This window comes from Sardina pilchardus, chromosome 6 (assembly GCF_963854185.1).
Source record: "Sardina pilchardus chromosome 6, fSarPil1.1, whole genome shotgun sequence".
Taxonomy (NCBI): domain Eukaryota; kingdom Metazoa; phylum Chordata; class Actinopteri; order Clupeiformes; family Clupeidae; genus Sardina; species Sardina pilchardus.
This window is the reverse complement of record NC_084999.1, coordinates 11389142-11410677: the sequence shown is the minus strand read 5'-3', so window position 1 is coordinate 11410677 and position 21536 is coordinate 11389142. Positions and strand designations below refer to the sequence as shown.

General features: G+C 41.7%; 2 protein-coding genes across 2 annotated transcripts; both read right to left on the bottom strand.

The window, feature by feature from the left end:
- Positions 1-3061: 3061 nt before the first annotated feature.
- Positions 3062-11531, bottom strand: LOC134082592 (membrane-spanning 4-domains subfamily A member 4A-like). Its single transcript, XM_062538415.1, has 8 exons — positions 11330-11531; positions 6775-6938; positions 6437-6547; positions 6258-6314; positions 4250-4441; positions 4027-4146; positions 3857-3925; positions 3062-3540 (listed from the first exon to the last, which is right to left on the bottom strand). The coding sequence occupies exons 2-8, from the start codon at positions 6931-6933 to the stop codon at positions 3430-3432; spliced, it is 819 nt and encodes a 272-aa protein (XP_062394399.1). The 5' UTR covers positions 6934-6938; positions 11330-11531; the 3' UTR covers positions 3062-3429.
- A 1978-nt stretch (positions 11532-13509) lies between these two features.
- LOC134082307 (membrane-spanning 4-domains subfamily A member 4A-like) lies at positions 13510-21536 on the bottom strand. Its single transcript, XM_062537955.1, has 7 exons — positions 21378-21536; positions 20940-21050; positions 20753-20809; positions 19556-19714; positions 19329-19448; positions 19173-19241; positions 13510-14252 (listed from the first exon to the last, which is right to left on the bottom strand). The coding sequence occupies exons 1-7, from the start codon at positions 21534-21536 to the stop codon at positions 14139-14141; spliced, it is 789 nt and encodes a 262-aa protein (XP_062393939.1). The 3' UTR covers positions 13510-14138.

Here is a 21536-nt window from a genome sequence, read left to right as displayed (position 1 = left end):
AGTGTGGGGCACATATATTTGATACCATGCTAAAGTTGCCTAAAAAGAGGAATATGAAATCATCATTTTACAATTGATCTTGATGTCTTAATGAAAGAAAATAGTAAAAATCAAACTGCTAAGGACACCAATTTTCTTTGTGATCGAAGAATGTATCGTAAATAAATAAATGTTCTTCCTTAAATGCTAGGGGGCATAATCAATTGACCCCGATGTTAAAATCCCATAGGATCAGGAGGATTTTTTAATATGTTTTTATTTTTAAAGGCCAGCTATTTCATGGATTCAGGATATTATGCATCCTGATAAAGTTCCCTTGGCCTTTGGCATTATCATAGCACCACATCATCACATACCCTTCACCATAGCTAGAGATTGGCACAGTGTTTTTTTCCAGTTGGCCTTTGATGCTCATTAAGCTCAAAGCAAATCAAACAGGCTAATAGGCCAACTGGAAATAACACCACACAATCCCTAAAATCGGGCTATGTTGTTTCCCAGCGGTCACAATTGTGACCGTCATCATGTTCACTCATGCTATGAGAACGCTGAACAAAGATCACATAGTTCAATTGCATCCCTCCATAGACACCTAAAGAGTATGTGTGGCAAAACTCTTTGCCCTATGTTTACATAAACATACTTTTCAGCTTTAGTTTGGGAGCTTTTGGGTGGAGATTTTCTGGTCAGGGTGCAACCAAAACATAAGCAGCTCTGTCCATGCGACAAATTACACTACACATTTGGCACTGCACATAATTTTACTGAGACCCTTTCAGGTTTATTGGGGGAAATGTATTCATAGGCGGCACTAGGCCATTTTTAGGGGTGCTGAAGCCCCCCAAATATCATCCCCCCCCTTCTGAAAAATAGTCCTCATCACTTTGATTTTGTGAGACTGTTAAGTGATCAAACCGTATTACTTTTGCAAACCTGATTTTAGCAATGGAATAGCTAAATGACAACATTCTCAGTTGTAGCCTAAATGAATCATGTCTACTCTAAATTGACCATTTCATCAAAGTATCTGCACTGCTTTTTTAGTTCCCCTACTTCCTGTGAATTTGACTTGTTCTGATGAATTGGTGGACCAGTCGTGGCAATGACTTGGTCTCGGATTAAGCAGTCTTGACTACATCACTACTGGCTGGTAGTGGGCCTCTCTCCCGACTCTTGCCTACCGCTGGAACAGTCTTCACAACCCCACTGCTATTTTAGACTCCATTTAATACAATTTAATCAATGCCATCATCCTTAAGAGAGATGGGATATGTGGTAATGACTAATTAATTAAGTATTACTAGGTACTTCTGTGGGCTTAGTGAGTCAGGTTAGTCAGGAGTCAGACTACCAGTCGGCGATGGAACAAAGAATCAAGTGACCAAAACGTCACAAGCAAGACCTTAATAGTTGGCTGTTCGTCTTTGTTGCTGCTTTGTAAGAGGTTTCTGCTGGACTGCTGTGCATTGCTGCCATCGCTGCTCTATTAGTTCCCTTCTCTTCCACCCGGCATATGCTGTGTGTGTGTGTGTGTGTGTGTGTGTGTGTGTGTGTGTGTGTGTGTGTCCTCACCCTCTCCTGTGTTGTAGGCCAGTATGGAGCGTGCTCTGGTCTGGCGCCCCTCGGTGGTCTTGCCGGAGCAGGTGTGTGAGCAGAGGCTCCAATGTCCAAGACCAAAACCGGGGATATAATCCCAAAAGTTTTGCAAAAAACAGGGACATTTTCAGTTTGACTATCAATCTGATTGAAATACATAGCCTACACGTTTTATCTTTCTAAAAACAGGGACATACTGTATGTAGTTTTTCTGTATTTTCCCGGGGACAGGCAACCAAAAATGGGGACTGTCCCCTGAAACCAGGGACGTCTCTGGTCACCCTACCCCAGGTGCTCAGCACACAGTCCTTGGGGCACGGCACCACACACAGCGCTGTCCGTTCTATACTTGTAATAATAATAATAATAATAATAATAATAATAATACGTTTATATTGTGCTTTACATCAAATAAATGATCTCAAAGTGCTTGTGACATCAACAGAACCCTGTGAAATAATTATTTGATTGGTTAGGAGCTCCTTTTCAAATGCAAAAATTTCGCATCAATTTAGAATACATGTGCTTAGTAACCTGCTTAATTTTGTGTGAATATTTTGCAGATACTTCGTCTCCTACCTGCGCGTTCACTACAAATTATGTCCTCCCATTCGACTGAGAGAAACCGACAGAGGACACACGATGACTGACGTGTCACAAGCGGAAGAAGTCCTCCGTGAACTCTGGTCCACTATCACTTGAAAGCTCCTCTGGCACGCTATGGTGGCGAAGACTGTACGAAGGTGGCGAACTAAGCCAGCTGAGCCCCCTAGATCGGTGCCTTCTGTGGAGCTTAGGACTTCCACCCAGCCCGAGAGTCGGACACCATCTAGGTTGTCAGGCAACAGCTCTTTACAAAACTACACAATCAGCGAGACCTTGTTTGAGGGCACAAAATGGCGTTTTGAGCATTTTAAAAAACTCTACTTCACCTCATGAACAAGACACAAGAACACAGGATGTCAGTCCTTTATACAGCATGTTTCCCTAACTGTGGGTAGACTATGCTGTAAAACATAGTTGATCATAAGAATGCAGGTCCAATGACCTGGCCAGATTTGATCAGTGTTTAAGGAACACAATGTAGTTTTGTTTATAATATTGGCAATGCAATATTAATTCTTCACTGAATTCTAATACAGAGACTGCGGCGAGATCAACTTCTCTCTTTCTCTCTCTCTCCCCCCTCTCTCTCTCTGTCTGGCAGGTCTAAGTTGACTGCGGCGGCAGAGAAGGAGACGGTGGCCATGTTTGTGCGTAACCTGCGCCAGCGGCTGCGGCTGCTCGTGTGCCCAGTGTCGTGGATAAGTGAATAAATGTTTGCATGCGTAATGGACAGTGTGCGGGATTCTCTCTTTGAAGTTTAACTGTTCCAAATCAGGACATCTTTTGACTTTTGTCATCTAAAGATGATTGATCAGTCTGAATTAAACATTTCATGGATTAAAAGAACAGAAAAGACACCTTATATTTCAATCAAATATTTAATCAAATGTATTACTCTGATTAAAATAAGTATTCATTTGGAATTAACTGGCTTGGCAATTAAGTGATCTGTAATTGAGCGAGACTTTCACAGATAGACTATTTCCTGTACGTTGATCCAACACCCTTTTGTGACATGCTGGCCAGGATGCTTTGAAATACTTCAATTGAATGCAAAGACCCTTAGTCACCAAACTGTTCAAATGTAATAGATTCTAGTGAGTATACAGATATAGTGCATACACACACACACTTAAACTTTGACAATATAATGAAGACACTAAAGAGATTTGCAAGATTATAATTAGCTTGAAACATAATGCCTCCCTGTAGATGTTCCTTGTCTCATTATGGGGCAGCAGTGTATTCTGGGGGCAGATCTTCAGGTGTGTCAAGCTTCAGGCCATCAACACCACTGTGATGAGCAGGAGGCATCACACAGGTTTGGAAGGGAGGCATCTGGAAAAGTAACACATGAGATGTTAGCTGAGGGATCTATATCCATCTGTTCATCAGGGTCAGTCATAACGAAATTCTGATCAGAATTACCGGTACCCCCGCCCCCAAAATTAGAGGTGTCAAAAGCCTTTTGGTTGTTGCGCGCCGTTGATAAAAAATGTTCTGTGCGCGACAGGTCGGGGCGCGTCGGGTATACATCTAGCGTTAGACGCCAGACCGAATTTCCTGCCCTGAAATTTTGTGGGCAGGTAAATTTGGGCTGGCTTCAAGATAAGTCATAATGATCTTTTCTGTTCTGATCAGGACTCCGTCGTACCTGAGAGGTGTTCAGTAGAGGTGCAGACAGTTGGGAGGTGGGAAAAGAGGGTTGCACCTGGTATATCACCTGCAACAAATACAAATATAAAACGTGTAAAAAGGTATCAATATCCAGTCAAATAACTGGACAGAAAGAGTATTACTGGACTATGAAAACGTATCACTCACTTGAGCATTAGTAGTAGTGGAGCAGGTGGCTTTGCAGGCAAATGCAGATACACAGATGGAAACAATGAACTCCAGCACTGACAACACTAGCATCACTCCAGCAATCCCCATTGACCTGCTCTATTGTAGGAAAGCCAACATCACACATCATGACTGTAAGACAGATCAAGGTTATTCCCATGGACAGTATAATACTGTGTACAATATTCAATGTAATTCCTACCCTGAATAAATTCATGTACGCCTGACAATCATCATAGCCACCATAGTCACCATAGCCATCATGCCCACCACGATAGCCACGATAGCCACAGTAATAAGGGTGCATTGGTATGACTAAATCAAGGCTATGCATAATTATGCCAATCCCTGCAGTTATTGTGCTGAAGATGTTCATTCCCAGTGATGCTTTGACCTAAAAAAAAACAAAAACAAAAAAAAGGTAATCTTCCATTCACCATATTCCATTCAGGGACGTGCAGCTCTCATTTGGAGCTTCCATTTTGTTACAGTCATTAATATTAATATAAAAACATTACAATGCTGAATCATCATTATTTTGGATATGAACTTCACGTTTGGTGTTTGTGGAAATGAGAAAAGCTTGGGTTCAACATGCACTGTGGTGTCATGTAAATACCCTGTTCATGTTGCACAACACTTGTCATGACATTTTGAGTCTGTTACGAAGCACAAAGACAACGTTTACTACATGCCTTCATAACACAGCCTGTAGGCACTTTGGATGCTTTAGCCGCTAGAAGGCTAATTCGTGTCAGACAGCACCATTTTTTTTCCACGTTTTTTCTGACCTATAGTATTCTGTGAAAATGATCAACTGAGCTCTGTGTCCTTTAAGTCCTGTGAATTTAAACCCCTGATTTTGTTCTGTCCCTTGTCTTGAGTTGTAAAATTCTCATTTCATAGTGAATGTAATTACCTCCGCCAAGGAGGTTATGTTTTCCTGTGGGTTTGTTTGTTTATCTGTCCGTCTGTTTGTCTGTCTGTCTGTTTGCTAGCAAGATAACTAAAAAAATAATTGATGGATTTTGGGAGTGATCCGTATCACCGCTGGGATTCCGGAGTCGTTCATGTTTTACGCTTAGCGGTGTAATGGCATGGTATGACCACGTGGTGGCGATCTGAATAGTTAAGGTTCAAATGTATGACCACCTAGGAAGAACAATACAGGCGGAGGTCTGCGCTCTCTGACTGTTTTGCTTTTCTAGTTTACATTATGTAAAGGTACAGATGCAGCACCACTGATTGGCATGCTCGCCAGGAAGCTAAAACTCACACATGCTAATACCAGTATTTGTCGCTAACATGTCTCTTAAAGGAGAACTCCTGGCATTTTTCACATAGATCTGCTTCTCGAGGTCATCAAGTACTGTCAGTATGGAAACGAGAGATCTGTCAAAAAAATGGCTGGAAATCATCTAGGCAGCAGGGGCGGAGCCAGAGGGGTGACTCTGGGTGGCACATGCCACCCTTGAGATTTGATTGGCCACCCCAGGTGTCACCCCAAAATCCTAGTCTACGATTCACCATTAACAGTCATTATACAGTAGGCCAATACAGGCTACTGCTTGTGCTAACACAAATACTGTATATCTATTTACCTATCGCATCTGGCAGTGCTTATTTATCTAATCACACACACAACCCTGTATTGAGTCAGTGGAATCACTTCATGTAGGCTAATTTTTCTACCTGCCTATTCTAACTACTCACACAACATTTGCTAGGTCTGTAAGTGTTAACTGCTTTTGTACATACAGTAGGCTACTGCCCTAATGTAATATTGACATTGTGGGAAGTTGGCCAGTGTTTCTTAACTGGTAGGCCGCAGAACCGATCTGGGGTGCGTTTCTAGGAAGCGTTGTAGGCTAACTTGTGTGAGCCTGTTTCTGATTATCTAGATGCCACCCTTGAATAAATCAGTGCCCCACTAGGACCACCCTTGTTAAAAATATCTTATATCGCCAATGCTTGGCAGGCATTTATACGTTAATGGATTGATGAGAAACCAAAACCATAGAATTGTAAGTACCGGTGCCTAGCTTGCTTTGGTTGATTTCCAAAAAAAACCTGTCGCTAATGAAGCTAAACATTTAGTTGTCGCTATCCCGTCCCTATATTTGCTACAATCTGACACAATATCTATTATTTTTGTGTCCACTGTCCCTGTTTAGATGCATATATTACATTACATCACATGATATACTCACCAAACAAGGATTGAGCTTCTTATTGGCTCTAACAGTGAGAGAACCAGCAGTGATGTACTGAAATCACAGACACATAAAAAATAAGAAAGATAGCAATGTAAAAAAAGTTATAAGTTTATGAAGGTTTAAAAAAAGTAATGCATGTATGTTTTAAAATAATACATCTAAAAAAATCTCACAATGATGGCTCCCCAGACCATGATACCAGTGTATGTGGATACTGCTGCTCCATAAAATGCAGTCACAATACCAAACAACAATACAACCACACCAATCATTATTTGAACCGTCTGTGGAGAAAAACAACATTATGTTAACATCATGCTCCAGAAGTTGAAAGTAGAACTACAAATTGATTCTGTTTGTGAATTAGGCTACCAGTGGGTTATACACAGTATGCAACTTGGATTATTGGCGCAATTTCACATTAGTCATCTGGGTTATTTGGAAATTGACTAATCTTTTATCCATTTATCTGTATGTTTTATTTTTTTGCTGACGGTTTGTTCAAACTCACCCCAGTGATGGCTGGTTCTCCTTTAAGGAATTTCCCAAGCAGAGAGGATGGAGTTGAAACAACTCCGCTCTGGGGTGAAGTGAAACTTTCGGTTCCTTGTTGTGGGAACACATGAGTGACCACCACAATGCCATTGGTGGAGGGAACAGAGTTGGCCATGGTTGCTGTTGGAAGATCCGCAAACTTCAAATATAAGCAACTGAGGAATTGCAGAACAGTGAGACATCAGTACATTCAAGCGGCAGCCGTGGCCTACTGGTTAGGGCTTCGGGCTTGTAACCTGAGGGTTGCTGATTCGATCTCCGACCAGTCCACGGCTGAAGTGCCCTTGATCAAGGCACCTAACCCCTCACTGCTCCCCGAGCGCCGCTGGTTGGGCAGGCAGCTCACTGCTCTGGGTTGTGTGATTCACCTCACTGTGTGTTCACTGTGTGCTGTGTGTTCACTAATTTGGTTAAATTGGGTTAAATGCAGAGAACTGAATTTCCCTCACGGGATCAAAAAAGTATATATTCTATTCTATTCTAGAAGTGTAGCCACTATCTGTCACGATATGCTATGATGGTTATTTGTAGGGGATGCCAACTTCCGGTGTTTGGCTTCAGTTCAATTTTTTCCTAAACCTAATTTTAAAGGTTTGTCCTCTGATTATTTTGTTATGTTATAAAGGGTTATTTGCAATGAGCTACCCTTGCCTTTCCAATAGACTAGAGACAAAACATAGGCCTGACAATGTTGTTTTAGGCTATAAGATAGGCCTATGGTTCATTTTTTATACTCTCAGTAAATGTTAAGGTAAGTTGAACAGATGTGACCTTTATATTACTCAAAGTTCTCAGGAGATAGACTTACTGATGTGATGAGATCAAACTCCCAATAGACTTGCAACCTGTGTAGGTTTTTATAAACTGTATTGTAGCATGCTATCAATAGATTATAAAATAATATATTTTAAGTCAATGTATCAATTAGTTTCAACAAAATTCACCAGAAGTCATCATTTAAGGGGTTATTTTTCAAAATGTCCATCACGGGAGCATACCCCCGAACCCCCCTAGCATTTGGGAAGCCACAATTATTTTATTACATGGGGCCCATATTCTCCAGCAGCACCCATTATTAGTATTTTTGTAAAATGTGACCACCTACAGGTGAAAATCGAAAAAACAAAATATTGTGAAAAAGTCACAATAACTAATACTGAACCAGACTGAGACCATCTGAAGGCTTAGGAACCCTTTGCTGGCGGTTTGGATTAATTAGCTGATTAGAGTGTGACACTTTGAGCCTACAATATTGAACCTTTTCACAAAATTCTCAACTGACCTATCTGTCAGTGTTGTCTGTATGGTTTTCTGTATGTTAATTGTCTGTGTTTTATCTTCTGTTGGACCAGTCTTCCTGTGCTCTGTATGTTTTATTAATTGTTTATGTATTATTTTAATTATTTACTTTTTGTATTTTTTTTTCTTATTCTTGTTTTATTATTTTGATTATTGTTGTTATATGTTTTGTGACTCAGGGCATTGCTGTAAAAGAGCTTGATGCTCAGTCAATTTTCCCTGAATAAAAAAATGGTTGATGATGATGATGATGATGATCTGTCTGTATGTCAGGGCTCCCTTGCAAAAGAGACTAAAGGTCTCAATGGGACTCACCTGGTAAAATAAAGGTCAATTAAAATCAAATAAAATATTTCTGATATTTTGAGTTTGGGGTTTTCATAAACTGTAAGCCATAATCATCCAAATTATAACAAATAAAGGCTTGAAATATCTCGCAAGTAATGAGTGTAATATATTAGTTTCACCTTAATAACTGAGATAAATGAGCTTTTTCGATATTCAAATTTTCGAGTTTACCTGTATTTTTTAATACCTTGGCTGGCATATAGCCTATGAGTAAGGGTGTGTGTGTGTGTGTGTGTGTGTGTGTGTGTGTGTGTGTGTGTGTGTGTGTGTGTGTGTGTGTGTGTGTGTGTGTACTGCGTAGTCGTGGACCTACATGTACAGTATTTGGAAGAAAGTCCATGGCCTGTCTGTCTGGCTAGTCCCAGACTGTCCCTGGTGTGGACTATAGGCCTAATGCTGACAAACTGGTCTTGCTATCCACCTCTTTCCTTAACCCGGAAATATGTATCGTTGCGATGGTTACGATACTGTTTTCAACTTCCGTTCATTCTGTTAACATGTGCGTTCTCCATAGCAAACTAGATTATGCCTCAACTTAGATTTCGTTCGAAATGTTGACAATTCTGCCCTCAGCATGTATATACTGCATCACATATAACCGATATAAAATAGAAAACTTGACTTTTATATGCGTTATGATATGTTAAGCACCGTAAACCGTCACGTTAAAACAGATACAATGCAGCTTCGCCGGAAATAGAAAACCGTCTCGGTGTCATGGCGACCCCCATTGTTGGCTGCGGAATATCGTGGATAGCTGGCAAGAGACAATGGCTTACAAAAGTTATATTGTCTTGTAACCAAAGATTCTAGAACAGAGCTCTGTTCTAGAATCTTTGCTTGTAACATAAAGCACAATGTGTCAGTAGTATCAGTAATATCAACGCTTGCGATGGACGTACCGCAAAGATTAGGCTACTTGATTTTCGATAAATTTCGATAAATTTTCTGTGCCGTGCATTCCATACAGTCTATGGCATAGGTGTCAAACTCAAGGCCCGCGGGCCAAATGCGGCCCGCCACCTCATTTCATATGGCCCACGAGAGCTTAAAGGATTTGATACAGTATGTGGCCCGCGAGAGTTTAAAAGGTCTGATACAGTTTTTGCGTATAATAATCAGTGTTGCCACAGTTACTTTGAACAAGTAATCCGATTACTGACTACTTCTTTAAAAAGTAACTTAGTTACTTTACTGATTACTTGATTTTAAAAGTAACTAAGTTAGATTACTTAGTTACTCTTTAAACTAAGCCCCCCCCCCCCATCAATATAGACATCACAACCTGCACAAAGTAATTTCAGGGAGGTACTGAGATACTGAAATAGCTTAGGCTACAGATGAATATGTTTGTTCAATAATGTTTTGTCAGTATATTAAATAAGGAAGGCCTATAGATAGAAACTGTGGTAGGCTAATAAAATATGAAGATGTTGGGCTTTTCGTGTATCCTTCTACTTTAGCCATTTAGAATATGCCAATTAAATTACACTTAAACTCACCTCGACAAGTCTTTTGCAATCATTTAATCCACCATGGGCGATGCTAAAATCAATATTAGCCTACTGACACTGCAGTGTGCAAGATTATCATTATTTTTTACTCTTATGAGACAAGGGTACACTTTCGTGTAGTCTGGTGTTAGATGCGGTCTTAAATGTTACTTTTTGGGGGGCACTGACTGACGCTACTGTACCATATTGAACTAATTCATCTAGTTCGGGAGAAAAGAGATAAAAGCCCGCCTACACTGAAAACGTATCGGTTGATATAGCGAAACAGCCCAGTCAGGGTGCTCTCTGTTTTGGATGCGCGTGGGGCACACACAGCACCCTCTCTACCTCTCTCTCCCTCTCCGTTGCGTGCGTCAGGCAGCCGCTATAAGCGAACTCGGGATGTTTACAGGCCTATCACTTTGTCGCCAACACAGGGTGTACAACGTACCTTAATGTTGTCATGTGTAGATGACTCAAACTCAAAATATGCCTACTGACTGTATTTTCATATAGGAAACGCACCTCTCTCCTCCCTGCATTGTTGTTTTACGTTTGTGTCGCTGCGTGGAGCCTACACATGAGTTGTCCTCATGCTGAAAAAAGCAACAAAAAAGTAACGCACAGAGACTTGGATGAGTAACTTTGATCCGATTACTGGTTTGGAAATAGTAGCGCGTTAGATACTCGTTACCGAAAAAAGTGGTCACTAGTGGTTACTAAGTAGCGCGTTACTGGCATCACTGAAATAATACACGGCAATAATGCACGCGTGTGAGACTGACAGGGAGGCCAAATCAACCACCTTCCATGATCAGTGCAACTGGCTACATCAGATGTGATAGCAACGCGTAGGCTACGTGTGAAAACAAAATAGAGTATTCTAAACTATTTTAGCGAACGGAGCGCCTAAATTACGCACTCGGTTTAGCCTGCCTGTGAAACGCATGGTTGTTTGAAGTGCGTGTGCTTCTTTGAGAGGGGAATCGAATCGATGTAAGTTACTTTGATTTCAATTGGTAGTTGTAAACTGCGTGATACGTTTACGTCTACGTTTAAAAAGCACGTATAGCCTAATTGTGTGTATTCCTATTATCCAAAAAATCAAACTCCAAGTCCTTGCGAATCGAGCAAGTGATTGTTTGGCCAAAAGCGAAAGTAATCTTCCGACCGAGAATAGGTGCATTCAGATCAGGCAAGCAGAGGTACAGTAGGCTTGAAGTTTGTGGTAATCGCCCTGTTGCTTTGCATTTTCATTTCAGTTTAAAACAAACAACGCAGAATCCACACAACACCTTTCAACTTTAAAACTTCAAAGAAAAAGTCCATCGCTCATTAAACAAGCAAACAAATAATGAAAATACCACTGACTTAATTCTGATGGTTGAAAGTAGAATGGTAACAGATCTCCGTGTGGCTATGATGATGATCAACGGCAATAACCAACTGTCTGAGATGGTATTATCTTCACAAAATAGTCTGAAACTGCGTCACTGATCGGGGTTGGCGTTGCCCCCCAGATTCTGGGAACGAGCGTCACTGCCTCCGCAATCCCCGCCTGCGCTCTCGACATTCTATTTTAACTTTCGTTTCATTTATCAAGTGGAAAATTCTGACGACGAGACCTACCCTGAAAATCCACAGTTCTCGCGAGAACACAATTTTATCTAAAAGATTACCAGGGACTTGATTTTCCAAACCATAACCTTGCCTCAGCGCACTGACATGTGTCTCGTAGTTGCAGATAGTTTTAGACTACCTCTGACATGTCAATACGAATGAGAAAGATAATGGTTAAAGATGTTGTATTACCAACACACTGGTACTTATCTTTACTTACTGAAAGGGCTAACCTCACGGCCCAAACCCAAGAGTCCCACAAGAGGAGCTGTGGCTACACTCTCTGTGCCAGGGTGCGCATTATATCTCCAGGCGGCTTGACGCACATGCTTCACATTTGGTATGAGTGTTTGTATGGATTCAAACTGCTATCACTCAGCTCAATAGCCCCACCAACACCATAGCCGGCAGACTGCATCCCCTTGTGTAATTTTGTCTAGTTTCATTGGAAACACTGCTAATTTGATGCTATTTAACTGATTTATAAATGGTGCATTGTCACTTTAAGAGCATTGTGTCCACACATTCTCATAATGATCTTTTGCCAGGTCCTTTCAAATATAGCCCATATTATAATAAATGATATGGTCTGTGCAGTGCCCTCTCATAGTTAATACATTGGAACTTAACTACTGTTGCCTTCATGATATCCTTTTCTGATATTAAAAAGGAGCCACCTAATGGCTTTATCCTGGAAGAGCTATTGTACATGGCGCGGTAAAGTTAGTTTAATATTCAACATTTTTCAACATTCAAAATTAAAAATGATCGAAAATGGCTGTGGAGCATACCAGTGAAATTCCCTCATGTGGTAGACTCCAAATATATGGGGTGTTTTTGCATGTCCCATGTGCCCCTGCCCTGTAGATTTTATGACACATTGTTTTATGACACAAATAAGGCTACTAATCTATTATGCTCCTTGGGCAAATGACCTAATGACCCCAAACCTTTTAAGGATCATACAAACTGGTCCCCCACGCATGCCACAAAGCTTGGTTTTCCAAATAATCCTTTCATTGATTTTTTCCCTTAGCCAGTGGCTGAGCTTTGTGCGATACCATTGCCCACATATAACCTGCATTGGTAGCCTGCTCTCGGTGCTTTCAGCTTAACGTGCATGACTGGTGCCCAGCAGATGTGTTAAGTCTGGTCTCAGTCTCAACAGGACCCTACCTGCTCTGTGTTGTTGGCTCTCGGCAAGAACACCCACCACCACAGCTAGACTCTAGAAACATGTAGGCTATGCATGTTACCATTTAGCCTATCGAGCCACCCACATCAAGATGTAGGGTCTAGAAACTCATCGTGGCAGGGCTCAATCGGCCTAACGAGCCACCCACATCAAGATGTAGGGTCTAGAAACTCATCGTGGCAGGGCTCAATCGGCGGGGGGGGGGGGGGGGGGGGGGGGGGGGGGGGGGGGATATAAACGGTTGTCCTTCAAATTCCCTGCACGCAAAAGGAGAGCACTAAACGAATCATCCTCTTGTTTTCAAGTTACAGATGCTTAACAGTTGCAACTTCTGGTCGCAGGTCAGCTGTCATTATGTTAAGTCTGCCTATAGTGACTCTATACACGACTGGCCCGGCCCTCGTTGAAACTGGCAAGCTCTCAAGTCAACGGAGAGTTGCTAGACTACCCAGGCAGCAAAATAGAACTGCTGCCGCTAGATTTGTGAATTCACATGAAAGAGAAAATACTCTAACGGTTATGTTTTTATTGGTCCAGTTCATCACATGACCTGATAACTGCTCATGTTCTCCTTTGAAAAACAGAGGATATATTCATAAATACTTTCCATCGTGTCCATGTTTGAAGAACCTGTAAATTAGAATATTGTTTTTAATCAACTCAAGTTGAATTTTAACTGTACCTTTTTGCTTGCTTCTTTCTTGACTTTGAATTCATCAATTGACAAAAGATAGTCTAGGGCAGCAATTTTCTTTTTATTATTTACAGTACATTTTTTATTATTACAGTAAATGTCATAGCTTGTTATACAGCAGAAATGGGTTGCACAAAACACATGCAGTACTTTTCCTCAAAAATGCTTACCAGATTTTCTCCAATGTCAGTAGGACTAGGTAGTGCATTTCTGTTGTCTCTTTTATCCCCAAATGCAAATCTTCAGCTTAATGTACTGAAATTACCATCACGATTGTTTGAAAACGTACATAACTTGTGTAGGGTACAGTATGTCAGATGTGGATTTCATGGGCCAAATCAAAGACCAAAACAGAAAGGACCACTCAAATGCTTGAGAATAAAACTGTGCTTTGAGTTGAGATGGAAAAGGTCTATTAAAGCATACAAATCATGTAATGTGACCTTCTAAATCTTACAGATACAAGTGCAAATACGTCAGCTTGGACTTTAACTACTGTTATTTCCTCCATGAAAATTAATGGTTCACCAGATTTCTTATGGTATTGACTAATTTGCCAATATATCACTGATACAGGTGTACACGCTTAAACTGTGACAACATAATGAAGACACTAAAGAGATTTACATAATTACAACTTGCTTCATAATGCCTCCCTGATGTTCGTTGACTCATTTTTCGACAGCAGTGTATACTGGGGGCAGATTTTCAGGTGTGTCAAACATCAGGCCATCAACACCACTGTGATGAGCAGGAGGCATCACACTGGTTTGGAAGGGAGGCATCTGGAAAAGCAACACATGAGATGTTAGCTGAAGGATCTATACACATTGTGGCCAGACAGCCCTCACACCGCCAAAAGTCTCTTCAGCACCCCCTGGAGGGCGTGCACTAGCCTGGCAAGCCAAACTATACAGAAATGTATAGTCTGGAGTCGGACCATTCACAGAGCTGAAGCCTGTGGGTGGGATGAACCGGTGTCTTTCAAACTACTCTGCACGTAATAGGCCAGCACTTGTGACCAATCGTAGCCGGTCGGCAAAACGGCAAATACATCCTTCTTTAAAACTAATGACTTGAGTGCTTCTTTCAGGTCAACCTTCAAAGAAAAGCCCAAGTCTAACTCTTCCAAAGCCGATTCAAACAAGCTTGCTTCGTTAGCCTCATCCATCTTTTGTTGTTCTCTATGGTTGTTGCAACACGGTCTCACACCCAACCATGGAGGTATTATAAGAACTGGAGAAAGTGAACAAGTCCCGCCCCCATTCATTTCAATGGGAATGCTAGGCTAGTGAAAAGTGCCAAAATTGAACGATTTTTTCAGGCTTCAACATGGCGTTTCAAGGGGCTTGTTTCCGGTGCCGTTTTACTTAGCCAATTAAGTGCCAGGTTACTGACTGACGTAAGGTACAGAAGGAGAGCTCGTGCCCACACTAAGCTCGTGCATGAGCTGAGAGTGGAACAGTCACCAATCAGCATGAGGAGAAATCGGGAGAAATGGCACCGGACATGATGTATTTCTGGAAATGGCGACGAGGAAGTGCCTTGCTAATCGGCAAAGCTAATCAGTCAAATCCTGACCCCCTGCACCCAACTCATCGAACAAGGACGCATGGTCAAGCCCCTTGGCGTCAATAACGGAAGCCGAAGGTGCCTCGCAGCTCTGTCATCACCGTGCTAAGGCGGGCTCAAGGAGGCTGGCCTGGTGTCGAACGCAGGCTTGGCCTTAACGGTGTGACCCTAGACCAGTGGTCGGCAATAGGCGGCCCGCGGGCCAGATGCGGCCCGCAAGCAAAAAACATCTGGCCCGTGAGATCTTTTGAACCAGAGAATAAAAAAAAAAATTAAAAATCGGACTGCCAGTCTCAAACATGCTCTTTATTTTGAAACGTAACTTTCCAGAACAGAAGAATATCAATCAATGTAAATGCTTAGATATTTGTTTCATCTGAATACGAGTGAAGCATGCAGCGAGGTGCAGTGTGAACGCACAACATGCAAAATCAAATGAAGTCAGTGGACAGCGCTGGTTCTCAAATTCCAAGCTAGTCCCTAAAACACATGTTGTCATTCAAACAACGGACATAGGCTTATGGTGATAATTGAAACACGACTTCTTTTAAACAGGCCTGACATCAAACAGGCAATTTACGCACATAGAACTGTGAAAAGTAAAACACGAGTTTCAAACATTAATAGCGTGCGTGTTATTTAGGAACGCAACCTTTAAATTAGCATACTTTTGTGGTGCCGTCTTGTACTCTTTGCATGCAGAGAAACCCTCGTTAGTAGGCCTAGTTGTTACAGATCAGGCATGTGGGCTTTGCATTAATACAATTAGGGAGGATGAAGGCATAGTTCTCTGTCCATTCATCATTAAAGATCCTGTTTTCGCTGTTAACTTTTCTCTTCAGATTTTTTCATAGTGCCATTTTTTGACAGCTAACAGCAACGCGTGGAAATGTTTTTCTGGTGTTTTTTATCATTATTTTTTTTAAAGACACAGACATACTGTATAATAGCGCCCCCAATGACCAGTCGACAAATTTAACCTACATCAGCCTGCTTGAATGTCCTCTGCTCTGTCATTTCAAGAGCGCCTATCATTTTTACCTCCTCCGATATTAATTAATTAAATTAGCCATTGTTTTGGTTGTGAACTTGTGGCCCGCTATGTAATGGCTCGGAAAATATCTGGCCCGAGGCCAAACTTAATTGCCGACCCCTGCCCTAGACCATCCCGCTAGGCAACAATATTTTTTGCCGCTAGGGTGCGTCTAGATTTCTGGGCTAGGCGTGCACAGCTAAAACAAAAGCACATGGCCAACTAAAACAGTTTCAACTAGGCATAGTTGGCAGTCCATCATCACCACCCAAACCTGCCCCGCATTCGCCATCGCTTGTCCAGACACAAAAGGAGGGCAAGTGAGTTTTGGATTTTCTAACCCACGACTCCAATATCTGTTTTTCACTGAAGGCCCCACCACGACGACCCCACGGACGACTGGAGCCCTGACCAGCCAAAGCCTGCCTACAGTATTGACCTCCAGTCTCCCTTCCTTATCACAGTGGTGAGCCCCTCATCCTCACCTTGCCTGGCTGATTCCCTAAGAACCTTCTCTCTACGCACTGGAACATGACGGGGGGCCTTCACTTGCACACACCAATCTGATACACATTGGGTGCCTCTCATTCGTCTTTTTATACATCCTCCCTTCCTTCCTCAGTCCTCATTCCCACCGATCTAGATAAAGAATGATGGGGCGGCAACAATGAGATAGTCTATGCAGTGTTAGATATAGATCAGTGGGAACGAGCCTGGAGGACCGAGCATCGAGGATTGAGAAGAGAGGTTGAGAGGCACCCATTGTAGAAAAAGAAATGCACCCGCTTTGTTGGGTTTTCACTGCATTTATGCCTTTGGTTCATTCTTGCCCTCCTACAATACTCATCATGAGATCAGTTATAATGTAATTTAGTGTAGCCAGACTTGAATTCTTGAATTTGGCAGCACGGCATTTGGATTTGATTGCGAGGAGTGTTTTATTTCCAAGTCTAGTGGGGCTACATGGCCACCAAGTTTTATGTGCCAGGGTGTTTACTGGGAATCACTGAACAAAAATTAAGGAAATTGCTGACAGAAAAAAAAACACTTAGAATCTTAAAAACTTAACAAACCGACAATCCTTAGCGACGCTCATTATAAGGTCTGAGCCAAACAATGGTTGTTGAAAACCTTCAGTCTGGTGAGTTAAAATGTAATGACTATTCAGTATTTTATGACAAACTGTAGTAGCCTGGCAAGCCAAACTATACGGAAATGTATAGTCTGGGGTCGGACCATTCACAGAGCTGAAGCCTGTGGGTGGGATGAACCGGTGTCTTTCAAACTACTCTGCACGTAATAGGCCAGCACTTGTGACCAATCATAGCCGGTCGGCAAAACGGCAAATACATCCTTCTTTAAAACGAATGCTTCTTTCTGCTCAACCTTCAAATAAAAAAGCCCAAGTCTAACTCTTCCAAAGCCGATTCAAACGAGCGCGCTTCGTTATCCTCATCCATCTTTCGTTGTTTTCTATGGTTGTTGCAACACGGTCTCACACCCAAATCGTCGAACGAGGACGCATGGTCAAGCCCCCTGGCATCAATATCGGAAGCTGAAGGTAAGCTAAGGCGGGCTCAAGGACTCCGTACACAGATAGAGCGTTCTGATTGGACAGGCTGACTTGGTGCCGAACGCAGGCTTGGCCTTAACGGTGCGACCCTAGACCATCCCACTAGGCAAAAAATATTTGTTGCCGCTAGGGTGCGTCTAGATTTCTAGGCTAAAACTGTAGTCTTTTGCTCGTAAAAATCAAGATGTTGCTACCAAAATGCTACAGCAATAAAATAAGCTAACTGCAGCACGTTGCCTGCCTGCAGCAGCACGTAGGACAGTTGCGATAACTCTTTACTCACTCCCCTCGACTTCTCATGTAAACTTACATTAAAGGTACAGTAAGGTATAAGATCCTGGAAAACGATTCCAGCAAAGCTGCATTTTGAAAATACATAGGTCAAAAGTCCCAACCCCTTTCTTCAGACTTCTTCCGAAGCCACGCCTCCAGAGTACAGGAACGCGCAATGCTTGTTCATGAGCGGGAGGGAGGAGCAGATTGTAGTTTGATAGATGCATCAGAATCCAATCATTGTAACTGTAACAGTCCGTTCAGTATGATTGGATAGTGTTTTTCCTGGATTGTTTGTTCTAGAGGCCACTAAAACTTTTCATTTTTGTGTCAAACTTTTCATTAATTGGTTGCAATTGGTTGCAAAAAAAACTAATGGATGGATTTTGATGAAATGTTCAGGGAAGGAAACGATTACATTTTGGGAGTGATCCATATCACCGTCGGATTCCGGAGCCATTAATGTTTTTCGCTTAGCGGTGTAATGGCATGGTATGGTCACGTGGTGACGATCTGATAGTTTAGGTTCAAATGTATGACAACCTTAGCCTGGGTTTCCCATACTGCCTTGCACGGTGATTTCTTTCACGCTGCCAAGGCAGTCTGGAAACTAATGCCCCCATTTTCGCCTGATGTTGGTGGCCAATCACAGAACAGGGGAGAAAGCAAGACCATGATGAGCTATGCAGAGACGCATTTGATTGACATCCGTGGCGCCCAATGAACGGATCTGGGCATTTTTTCAAATACGAGAAAATGAACGTCTGGTTGCCAGACCACGTCTCATTTGAGAAGTGGGAGGCGTTAGCCAGGCTATGACAACCTAGGAAGAACAATACAGGCGGAGGTCTGTGCTCTCTACCTTTCTAGTTTAGCTGTGTGATCATTATGAGAAAATGTGTTATCCTCACTTGGTAAATCATTTTTTGTTTAATATTTTTCGCTGATAGCAGTCAGACAACTATTTGAAGTATATGGCAGACTTACTGTAAAGTCCTCACAGAGACAAAGCTGATTAGCTATCGGGGGATCTTATGTTATATGATTCCCGAAACCCCATTCATTCGCTCATACAGATTTTTTCGTACGAACTGGAACATGCAAAAATGTAACATAAAGAAATAATGACGGTGGTGTCTACCACACTTTATGGAGTAACTCCAGACCAAAATGTTTGTAGGCAGGTATGAATTCGGGCTGTCTTTCAGATTAGTTGTAATAATCTTTTCCATTCAAATGATCAGGACTTTGTACCGAATAGGTGTTCACTGGAGGTGCAGACAGATGGGAGGTGGGAAAAGAGGGTGGCACCTGGTATATCACCTGCAACAAAATCAAATAGAACATGTGACAATGTATTAATACCCAGTAACTTTACAGAAAAAATATTACTGGACTATAAAGACTTACCTGAGCATTAGTCGTAGTGGAGCAGGTGGCTTTGCAGGCAAACGCAGATACACAGATGGAAACAATGAACTCCAGCACTGACAGCACTAGCATCACTCCACTAGTCCCCATTGACTTGCTCTATTGTAGGGAGCAATATCACACATTATGACTGTAAGACTGAACAAGGTTATTTCCATGGACAGTAGAATGTGCTGTGTAAAATGTTTTAAGTTTAAGATACCTACCCAAAGCAGGTTTTCGATCTGATGACATTGGTAATCGCCGTGGTTACAGCCGTTGCCGTAATAAGGATGCATTGGCAGACCAATATCAAGAGAATGCAAAATTATAGCAAGCGTTGCAGTTATTGTACTGAAGATGTTCATCACCATTGAGGCTTTGACCTAAAAAATAAAAATAAAACCACATTACTATAACCATGACAGCTACTTCATTTGATGGTCGCCCATTAGAACATGCTTCATATTGCAGCATCATCGCACTGATGCAATGCAATCGCAGGGGTATGTTTACAGTTTTACCGTGGCTATGCGCATGCTTCAGTTAATCACAATCAAAGGCTGGAGCAATCAGTTTTTGTTTTCATTTATAATAAATACTCAGTATCACAAGAATCATAGAAATGGGCGCGAGATCGGAGACTATTTTCACTGATGCTACAGCAGGTAAATAGTCTCACATTCTATGGGGCATGCTGTGGCGCAACAGGCTTGTGCTCATACCATACAAGGGCCTGAGTGCCCATGGGGACCTAGGTTCTAATCCTGCGGTCATCTCTCAATCTAACTAACCCTTGTTAGTTTTGTTACATCCGGTGTATTTAAACCCCTGGTTTTGTTCTGTCCCTTGTCTCGAGTTGTTAGTAAAGTTTGCTTTTAAATCTAAGTAGCTGGCATTTGTCCTACATTTGGGTCCCACCACTGCTAGCACTGACACATGAGCAGAGAGGAAATATAGACTGAGAAAACGTCTAGGCTCTGCGGACTTTGGGCCTGCACTGTTTCCTATAAGGCACTAATGAGGCTAAACATACTTAGGATGAATACACATGTCATTGCATTTGATTATACATGAATAATAATGAGCAAATTAAAAGTGAAAAACAATAACAACATAAATCACCGTGAGAAAGTTATGATTCTTTATTATGTGTTAATGATTAACCATTTTTGAAAGACCCAAAACTATTACAGGAATGGAGAACACTGGGCAACTCATTCCAGGAACCACTGAGGAGAAGAGTCTTGAATTCAACCTAGCGTTTTTTGCATTTATCGCTTACATGTCTCTTAAGGTGTTGGGAGAAGGAAGGTCTGGTTTGTTACTTGTACACCTCAATGACAAAACACTTTATGTGAATGAGATTACTGACGTTGCATAAGGTAAAGGACTGCTGTCAGTGTCTATCATCAAATACTCACCAAACAGGAATTGAGGTCCTTATTGGCTCTAACAGTGAGGGAACCAGCAGTGATGTACTGAAAGCACAGACACATATAATACATTAGGAAAGCCAATGCTAATGAAAAACAGTAAGACTGAAGGTTTAAAACAAACTAAGTGTGTATGCCTTTTAAAAGGAGAAATAATGTATAAAAAAAATCTCACAAAGATGACTCCCCAGAACATGTAACCAGAGTAAACGGATAATGCAGAGGTGGAAATTGTTGTCACGATTCCGAACATGAATATAACTACGCCAATCATTATTTGAACCGTCTGTGGGGGGGGGGGGGGGGGGGGAACAAAAAAACAATCACATATGTTAACTTCTTATTCCAGAAGTGAAAGTGCAACTTCAACTTCAGTCTGTCTAATAATAAGGCTGCCAGTGGATTATATGTAACTAACTTATTGAGCCATTCACCCCTGGTTATTAGTCGTCTGCCCACAGAAGAAATATATATATAGGCCTATTGAAATATATTTTAAGTGTGAAAAATATATTTGTGGGCCAATTTCGAATAATTACATATATTTCAATTATATATCAATTTATTTTGTGTATGGGTGGGTTATTTGGAAATGTAGTAATCATAAACTCACCCCCAAAGCAACTGGTTCTCCCTTAAGGAATTGCCCAAGCAAAGAGGGTGGAGTTGAAACAGCTCCACTCTGGGGTGAAGTGGAACTTTGGGCTCCTTGTTGTGGGTACAAATGAGTGACCACCACAAAGCCATTGGTGGAGGGAACAGAGTTGGCCAT

Coding starts and splice junctions, on each gene's coding strand:
- LOC134082592 (XM_062538415.1), bottom strand. CDS start 6,933: ATGGCCAACTCTGTTCCCTCCACCAATGGCATTGTGGTGGTCACTCAT. Junction 4,147..4,249: donor CGTACATGAATTTATTCAGG/GTAGGAATTACA, acceptor TTCCTACAATAG/AGCAGGTCAATGGGGATTGC. Junction 3,541..3,856: donor CTCTACTGAACACCTCTCAG/GTACGACGGAGT, acceptor TTACTTTTCCAG/ATGCCTCCCTTCCAAACCTG.
- LOC134082307 (XM_062537955.1), bottom strand. CDS start 21,536: ATGGCCAACTCTGTTCCCTCCACCAATGGCTTTGTGGTGGTCACTCAT. Junction 21,051..21,377: donor GAGAACCAGTTGCTTTGGGG/GTGAGTTTATGA, acceptor CCCCCCCCACAG/ACGGTTCAAATAATGATTGG. Junction 19,715..20,752: donor AGGACCTCAATTCCTGTTTG/GTGAGTATTTGA, acceptor TTTATTTTTTAG/GTCAAAGCCTCAATGGTGAT.